At 34.9% G+C, this 10,078-nt stretch overlaps 1 protein-coding gene across 5 annotated transcripts in view; it reads right to left on the reverse strand.

The window, feature by feature from the left end:
• Positions 1-2,130: 2,130 nt before the first annotated feature.
• LOC110459672 (beta-1,3-galactosyltransferase brn-like) overlaps positions 2,131-10,078 on the reverse strand; it is a 23,028-nt gene continuing 15,080 nt past the window's right edge. For all 5 annotated transcript variants that reach the window (XM_021512036.1, XM_021512034.1, XM_021512035.1 and 2 more), the window contains one exon: positions 2,131-4,797. In XM_021512036.1, coding sequence (XP_021367711.1) covers positions 3,163-4,188 — 1,026 coding nt within the window. In that variant the 5' untranslated portion in view covers positions 4,189-4,797 and the 3' untranslated portion in view covers positions 2,131-3,162. The remainder of the gene's footprint in view (positions 4,798-10,078) is intronic.

Raw genomic sequence — 10,078 nt, forward strand, 5'->3', positions numbered from 1 at the left:
CCTTGTGTGTGTGCATCAAAGTGGTTGTAACTTTTTATAGAACACTGAAACTAATTTCACATGGAAGCGGGGGCATTTATGTCCTACAGACATTTTTTAGTCTCTGTAAAACTCTTCTTCTCAATAACCTAGAGGCCCAAAGACCTGGTATTGGGCCGGATGCGTGCTGGGATGATGGGCTATCAAGTTTGTTCATATAAGTGACCTTGGCCGACTTTTCCAGGTCACAAGGGTTAAATGAGGTAAAATGTTTAAACATCTTATTTTAGATAACCAAGGGCCCAGAGACCTGATAGTGTGCCTGAAGCATGCTTGAATAAAGGATTACCAAGTTTGTTCAAATGAATTATCTTGCCTGCCTTTCAAGGTCACAGAGGTCAAATGTGCTAAAATCTTAAAACAACATCTCAATAACTAAGAGGACCATGATAATGAGCCTATAACATGCCTGGGTGAGAGACTACGAAATGTTTTCAAATTAATGACATTGACCGACTACTAACATCTTTAAACAACTTTTTCTCAATAACCAAGAGGCCCAGATGTACCTGATATTGGGCCTGTAGCATGCTGGGATGAAGGCCTACCAAGTTTGTTCAAATGAATGACCTTGACATACATCCAAGGTAACATGGGTCAAATGTACTATATTTGAATAAAGTGGTAATGAGCTTAGCATCCACATAAATGACCTAGTACAGCTTCAAAGATGCATTAGAAGCAAATGAGTGACACAGGCCCATTGGACTTCTTGTTTAATTTCTGCACAAGATCTTCAGTGATGTTGGTTGGATTGCTTTTAGACTTTATTAAGTGCTTTTTTGAAGAAAGTGCTTGCGTTGAATAGCTTTTTAGGCCCGGCGGTCAAAGATCAAGGTCACTGTTACCATGAATAGAAAATTAGTTTAGGCACAATATTTCCAATTCTGTTGGGATGATTACACTCAGGCTTTATCAAGTGCTACCTCGGAGAAAGTGCCTGCTTTGGTGCTTTGGTGGTGAAAGGTTAAGGTCACTGTTACTTAAGAAAGTATTTGCTTAGGATACAAATTGTAGCTTTTGAGGCATCAATGTAAAAGTTCAAGGTTAATGTTACTATACATAGAAAAACATTTCATGCACAATATTTGGAGCTCTTTGGGCCGTATGCACTCAGACTTTATCCAGTGTAATAAAATGTGTGCTTAAGCTTTTTGATAGCTTTCCAGGCTCGGGGAATTAGGTCTCTATCAGTTTATAAAATGAACTACTTATATTTTGAGTTCTGTTGGGCTGATTACACTCAAGACTTTATCCATTGATTTTATAAAAGAAAACACTTGCGTTCACTAGTGTTTGCCATATGTATACCTAGCCACAGTTTCTTTTAAATCTTCAATAAACATAATTATGTAGAATAGTCACGGCGGCATTTAAAATATTTATTTAAATCTTATTACCGGTTAGCTTGTAATAATAATAATAATACACAACATTTGATGAGCCACTCTAAAGAGCTTTAAAGTACATTGATATACAATTTATACAATTAGCAAATACATTAATCATTACAATTTTTAAGAAACTCGCAGGAGCTGCCTTATCAGGCGCTAACTACTAGTCCTATGTCACCTGGCTAATATATCCCTATGTGTGTATACCTGCGTGTATGCTGGAGATGGCATTTTTGATAGTGCCACCAGACTTGAATGCTACAGCACAGATACCGCAACATCCACCCCAGACCATTTTATACTCCACCTCTATTGTTGAAGTTGTGTGAGCAGGAGAAAAACCCTTTCTCTGAATATTCCATGCGTTTGACGACTTCGAGGATCAAACACCGGCCGCCTGCGTGGAAAGCTGAAGTGTTAACCACTCGACCAATCCGCCCACATAAATCACTATTGAAAGTTGTCACTGGAGAATTTCTAGTATACAACATTTCATTGGATACCATATATTTTGACTGATTAATATGCTGAGATTTGTGAGTCTGGGAATAAGACAAGGTGCAGTATCTGTCCTCTACTATTTGATATATAGAAATAAATTACAGGAGAGAAGTTTAGGGTCTCTAAACTCTAAAAACTTTAGTTTCCATACGAAATATACGATATGTTATAAGAATTATCTCCCTTTGATAAATGTAGGGAACGTTATATTATGTATAAAGATTGCTTCACTTGTCCCTATTCCTAAGCTTAATAAACAATCATATCCTCAGCAACTAGAATGTATAAGAGTAATTAATTATGCGTAAATCTGCACAGATGACAATGACCAGCAAACATAGTCTTAAACATGTTATTATAACGTCATGTTTATGTGATCTACTCGATTTACTTGCAATTAAAGCACAATGGAGAACTTTTTTTGCCAAAAATAACACTAAGACATGTATTGTTGTAATAGAGCATTGATTCAAATGCCAACGTGAAAAGCATTTAGCAAAATGTTTTTTATTCAAAAGGGGATGAAGTCAGGGGTGGCAGTGGGCATATAAAACAATGAAAATTGCGAAGCAAACTTAGGTGAATAGTTCAGAAAATAGAAATTGACGTTACGTGAATTTTTATTCCAACTTAGTCACGTGACATAATACTAAAGTAACAAAGGAGATAACCAAGTTATTATTAGATTACATATCCACCTCCAACGAAACATTGAATACAAGCACATAAGTAAACAGGTTGAAATGTGAAAACAGAAGTTATGAATTCCTTAATGTAAACATAAATACAATGATAGCATCGTCTTTATGTGATCTACTTGAAATTCACCGGTGACTCTGCTAGGTTTTTGCCAAAACTATCACCAAGACATGTATTGTTGTAATAGACCATTTATTCAAATGCTAAAGTCTAATATCAGTTAATATGTATGTGCATAATACATTTTTTGAAATAGGACCATTATAAGCACACTTATTCCATGGAAACTAATAAACCAATCAAAATGGTTACGAGTATTTAATTATGCATAAATTTGCAAGGATCACATTGACCAGCGAACTTAAACATGTTAAAATGTATGTGCACACCAATTTTGGTTGAAATAAGACCATTTTTAGCGTAGGTATTGCAAGGAAACTGTAACGTGACAGACGGACGGTCCAACTTAATATTTGTTTCGGAAAGCGGAGGATAAAAGAAGTACAGTAAAATACAACGTTTTTTTACATTACGAATTACGGAAACTCAATGTTTTTAAATGGTAAAACCATGCTGTCCTCATGTCATTTGGATTTGCATAGAAATGGGAAGCTATTGTAGTGTTGAATTGTTCATCCTCAAAAGGAATACGCTTTATTATGTGGATTCCTGAAAGATTTATCGGCTTCACATCGAGTTTATAAACAATAATTGCTAGAAAAACGTCATCAAACTTAAAATGCTTGGTAAATGGGATAGCAATCTGGAGTTTTTTTACGAATTCCATTGACAAGATAACGGCACCGGCACTAATGAACGGCGGATACTTGTCAAAGGGATAGACTTCATATGGCATATACCATTTCTGAGTTGGGCCTCTCTGTGGAATATCGTCAAACACGTAACCCGCAAAGAGAGAGCGAACTGTGCTAGATGGTAGTCCGTGCAGGTACTCCAAAAGGAAATCCGTGGCAACGTAAAAATCATCATCCACCATCATAACAAATTTAGCTTTAGGACAATATTTTACACACCAATTGATGCCTCCAATAGTTTTGTATGTGTTCCTGTAATAGTTATCAACATACGTCATTTGGAGGATATCGTTATGCGTCTCCTCCTCCAATGAAAGACGATCATTTATTGATGCATTCGTAGTTAGTGCAAGCAGAAAGGCATGACGGATTATATCTTGCTTGAAATATTTCCTGTTAGCCCAGGTTTCCCTGATAGCTTGTCGCTGATCGAAATTTCCCGGTGCAGACTTGATCATAAACAACAGTGTTATTTCTTCCTTTGATTCACAAATATTTTCTTTTCGTTTTACATACGTATACGGATACACATTGATAGGTTTGACGGATGTTTTACCTGTTTTGCTGATGTTGATAATGACTTCTCTTAAGTTGATGTCCAGAGGATAATGAAACATATGAAAAGGAATCTCTCTCTTATCTTTTGAATACTCACGTATGATGAACGTCATAGCAAAGACGGTAAGTGTAATAAGAAATATCGTACCAGTTTTCAAACATCTGCGACGCAGGATTTTCATGATGATGTTCGATTATGGAAGTGTTATATAACGTCCTTGAACCTTAAACTCCTTGTAATTAAGAGTAAACTTTTACTGAATTGTATATCAAAGCGATTACAAATGAGCTCAGCGTTACATAAATCTATGTTACGTCCGAGTAGTCTCTAAAATATTGTTTCTTGTTTATCCCGATTTCTGACTTCGATATTCGCGGGAAGGTGGGTATTGTTGATATATTGTGTTAGTTTGTCTATAAACTTCGCAACTTATATAACGCCACTTCATCAAAGTATACTCTGCCTGTATTCAAGACTAAATTCGGGATGTTAGAGCACTCAAATAGGCGTATAGTTTGTGTTTATAAAATCTGCATGTATTTGTATCACAAATGATTTGAAATATCAAATGTATCAAAATATGTCAAATCAATATGTATCATTAATTCTCCACACAGCTGTTGGTTCCGCGCATGATGTGAGGTAGTACACCTGATGTAGTTACACTTCTCGAGATATTTGCGTGTGATCCTCCTATCCGTCTTGAAGTGTGTCGAGAGTAGTAGAAGCCGATCAGTTGTTCTTTCTTATGCCTTCGATGGAAATATCCAGTCGTCAACAGTTAGTGTGTCTGGAACAGTGGACAGAAAATAAAACATCGATCGGTTATTATTTTTTCAAATGTCACAACGCAATGTTCGATATCCTACAAACTTACTGTTAATCTAAACTTTTGCATTTCAGATATCTCGAAACACTAGAACAATTCATTCCATAAACATACACTACCATTCTACAGAATCCGTGCATGTAGGCCCTGTATCCTAATGCATGGTTGTACTACAAATTATGTCGTGACCAATTCCGTGTGCTGGCTAAGACCATACCCTCCTCCCTCACTCTGTATCGATCTACCCCTGCCCCGCTCTGCCCCGCTCTGCCCATCGTACTGTCCTGCCTCCTATTTATCTCCCCATGTTCCAATTTAGCTGAGGTGTGCATCTCTGTTCCGGTCAACACCAAACATGTCAGTAAGTTGTAGCTATCTCTATTTACCGGATCGTGAAGATGAAGGCTGTTTTGTTTCTGTATCAAACATCCAATTAACCCCATGCACTAATATGATCTGAGAGATGGATTTCTGTTCAATATATCGGAAACCAATTATTATTGGGTTCGCTTGTCCGTTAGTTGATTGCCCAATAGCCAGGCCCTAATTAACGGTAAATTTAAATAGAACAATTCTCCTACCAACACAACACCTTTGGCTGGTAAGCCCATCATATCAACATGTTTCGTTAAATTTTGGTGGGGTTGACTTCGTCGCATTGACCTTGAATAATATTGAAGGTCACAGGGTCAATTTGAATTTTTGAATAGCCAAAAGGTCAAAGGTTTTTGATATTTAGCCAGTAACATCCTTGCATAATAGGCTACCAAGTCTGTTCAAATGAAAGACATTGACCTATAATTAAGGTCACAGGGGTAAAATATGTTTTAAACAACTTCTTCTGAATAACCAAGTGGCATGGGGTATTGATTTTTGTCTAGAAACATGCCGGAAGGAAGAACTACCGAGTTTGTTCAAATGAATGACCTTAACTTATATTTAAGGCAACATAGGTTTAATATTTTTTAACGACTTTTTCTGAATAACAAAAATGCCAAGGGTGATATTATATGGTCAGTAGCTTGCTCGTTTGAAGAGCTACTGTACCGAGTTTGTTCAAGGGGTCTATTATCTTAAAAAACTTTCAAACAAACCAATCCTGAATGACTAAAAGGCTTTGGGTGATGATATTAAGACAGTAACATCCTTTAGATGACGGGCTACTAAGTTCAAATGAATGACTTTGAATTATAGCTTTGAAATTTGAATATTGAGCCGGGAATTCTTCGAACAATAGATGAATAGAAACAAAAGACGAAGAATAATTAACTTCCCTAAAGGTAATATGAGAACTATATGCACGTAACTTTTCAGCGAGTACACTTCTGTGTCAAGCTAAAAATGTAACTGGAAAACATCTGTTTTCATTTTGATATTTTATTACCAACGCTAATGCTTGGCGATGTCAAAAGAAGATAATTATGTTGCAACAGTTTTAACATGACTACTAGCATTAATGCCAAATAAGTTGTGTCACAATGATTCATCTATCGATTGGACATACTTTTTTATAATTTCATTTACATTTAATAATGCAGGTAAAACGGACACATGCAGGCCGAGAAAAAATAGAACACAATGTTGCAATTAATTATGTACCGGTTCATCACCAATTCTGTCTATACAATCCCAGAATTCTTTAATATTTCCATCTTTAAAAACACAATTTTCGATTTATTTATTCATAGCACATTTTATGTAATGATGAGCGTCCGTCCGTTCGTAATTTACACTTCACACTTGGTATGCATGTACATTGTATCCAAAGACTGAGGCTAAGTACGAACTAATTAATTAGACTATTGTGATTTGATTGGTTCATTTCAAAACTTTTAGTTTCCGTAAGATAATTTGCGTAAATATCGTTATATTTTTATGAAGCCTGGTATGCATGTACATTATACACAAACTGAGGCTACGTTCGAAGTTCGCAAAATCCGCGCATACGTTATCACATGTATCATACTGAGCCCTGATTGGTTGACGGTTTCTGCACAATAATTACGCAAATATGACCGGATTTAATATCTGTATTATACAATGCTAAATGATAAGCTTAAGGTGAGCAAACCCTGCACATAATGTATTACATGTGGCATACTGCTTTCTGATTGGTCGACGGTCTCCGCATTACTGTCAAATACAAGAAAGGATGCGTACCCCTTTTTGGACCCGGTATATCCGGATTTTTTCGTCCGTAGTTTGCTCTAAGATGTCTTATTGCGCAAAAGCTAAGGCGAACGCTTGACCGAAATATGGTTTTTAGGGTAGCAAAAGGGGAAGGGGAAATCATTGTTTTCACAATGAGCAAAAACAACCAAAACAATACCATTTCTGTTTTTGGAAATATGTGTAAATAAAACAGGCATATATTATAAAATGAAAAATGACAGAAATTAAATCGTCAATTATAGATTGTTTATATAAAATAGAGGATTACATCATGGGGTTGTTTTAGGTAATTTTCAAATGAAAAGTGGTTGTTTTCTTAATAATTTCCTTTCTAATTTATATTTTGATTTGAAATTTACAACTTTACTCGTTTCCGTACACTTACATAAAATGTATATTCACTACATACTTTCCTTTTGTTTTACACTGAGTTGTGGCTTCTGGACACATCTCAAACTGGCAATTTCAAATATCTCTCAAACTTACGTGAATTAAAAGGGACATCCTTTATATGATATAAGTATCAGATATTAATAGTTAATATTGTATAGAATATATTATGTAATATTTGCTCAACACCTGAAGTAAGTTCTAGGTCCTGATTTGTTTTCTTGATTATCAAAGTTAACTTACAAATAAAACAAATCGCATTTGCCACCACAACTACTAAAATTATTAATTTAATATATTTAACTTGATTTGCTGGTACTTTCAAGTCTCCAATACTCAAGGAAAGTGTCTGTTTCAATCGTTACAGTTAACCCATTTCATTGTTTTATTAATTGTTCTGCCAATTTCCAATAATAAAGGCTGGTTGTACATTAAAGGCACTTTAGGATAAGCATGCACCTTGGCATAGATATTTATCATATGATGATATTTGTTTTGTGAAAGTTTCATACTTATCTAACAATGCAATTCAATGATGGAATTTCTGTCATTTTCATTCTTTTATACATGCCTGTTTAATTCACACATGTTTTCAAAAACAGAAATGGTAGTTTTTAGGTTGTTTTAAGGCATTTTGATTTACCCTACCCCTTTTACTACCCTCAAAACCCACTTTCAGTCAAACTTTTGCCTTAGTTTTTGCGCATGTGATACAATAAGACAAATTAAGGAGGTGAAAATCCGGATATACCGGGGGCCAAAACGGGCCTTATATACACGCATCCTTTGCCAGTTCATAACGGATATGTGAAATGTATATGTATAACTTTAGCTTAAGTTGGTAAAGTATATTGTGTTCTCTCATTTCACAAAATTCCAGGAAAAGTCCCTGAATTTACCGAGTATTAAAATTGTTGTTTCTCCTCCTTACATTTCTATAGTTTCATACATTCAGATACAAAAATGCATCAGAGGGATTTTAAGTATGTCCGATTGGCATTGGACGAGCGTATGTTGTTCTTATTTGCGGTCCTCTCGTTGTAACATAGCAATGAATTTGAATGAAGAAACTTCTTGATATTTTGAAACCGATTAATATATCTATCCATATGTATTAACAAATACGCGATGTTCTATTCCAGCTGTATATTAAAGTTTTGATTGAGACATGATAGTTAGTCTGTAAACTAGACGATAAAGTAAATGTCAAACTGACCCATTTTTCTTTAAACAACAATGAAAAAATCTATCAAACTGCTTAAAAATATTTGACAATTATGACTGTAGTATGACTTTGTGATACAAATACAACGGTTTTACATTTACATTAATCGGTTTAGGTGCTGTCAGTATATAATTAATATGTTAGAGATGAAGTTCATTGTAACTCAACACCCTCCTAAGAAGAATTGCATATATAATTTACATGATGAAATAATGCAATACATATTCAACATCTCGTCTTTTTCATATTCCGCATATCATATCAAGTTCATTATTATAGTCCCACTAAGTTTAAAAAAAGTATCACCCCATACCCCAAAAATCAAACGAAACGTATGGAGGCATATGTATCGTGGCATATGAGGGTGAACACTGAGGTAATGAGTACCATCATGTTAACATATATTACTACCATCGGAAACATACGACATTTAAGTCAGTTACCTAATAAGGCAAAAGAACGGTTCTATATGTGCGTTCATTCATGATTCCAATGAATGTTTTTAATAATGCAGGTCAAATTCTCAAATGTAGGTTGAATTTACCTAATTAGATGAAACAACAATTCTGGGTTCATTTCTGAACCCAAATGCAATTTTCAATAATGTACGTAAATTGTTCAGAAGTGGGTCAAAATTACCTAATTAGGTGAGAGAAAAAAAACAGTTCTAAGGTCACATTGAACTATTTAGGTGAAACAACAGTGTAAAGTTTATTTCTGAACCCAATGATACTCTTTAGTAATGTAGGTCAACTTTTCAAAAGTATGTCAAATTTACCTAATTTAGGTAAACGGAATATGCATATTTCTGAAACCCATGATAATTTCTGTTAGTGTATTTAAAATATTCAGAAATAGATTCGGTCAGGCGTCATAGGTTAATGAGATCATTTTGGTACTTCGGACAAAGTAAGAGTCCATTTTCAACGGTTTAGTTTTCAATGGCCTACACGTCTAAAATTGTTCTCTCAACGGCTCCCTGGTTCCATTTTCAACGGGGGTCAAATTTCAATGTTACAGGGGCAACAATACTAACAGCGTAATAAATAGAGGATCTAGCACGAGTGTTCATGTTATATTGAATTTATTGAACGAGTATATTAATTTCATATGAAACGAGCCTTTGGCGAGTTTCATATGAAATTAATATACGAGTTCAATAAATTCAATATAACATGAACACGAGTGTTAGATTCTATTTATTATATAATTCGAGAAACCTACCTACATAAGTGGTTTCAATACTAACGTCTCTATATGCAATGACGACGAGAAAGGACGCATCACATATACTAATTTGAGAGCATGTTCCGCTAACAAAAGTAGTCCGCAGAATTTTATCAGAATAATAAATGGCCAACAGTTTTACTTTTAACGATCATTTTAATTGTGATAACAATTGAAATAATAAAAGTTTACAAAATATGACTTCTTTTTTTTCGCTTCGGAAAAAAA

Source organism: Mizuhopecten yessoensis, unplaced genomic scaffold (assembly GCF_002113885.1).
Source record: "Mizuhopecten yessoensis strain PY_sf001 unplaced genomic scaffold, ASM211388v2 scaffold10185, whole genome shotgun sequence".
NCBI lineage: Eukaryota > Metazoa > Mollusca > Bivalvia > Pectinida > Pectinidae > Mizuhopecten > Mizuhopecten yessoensis.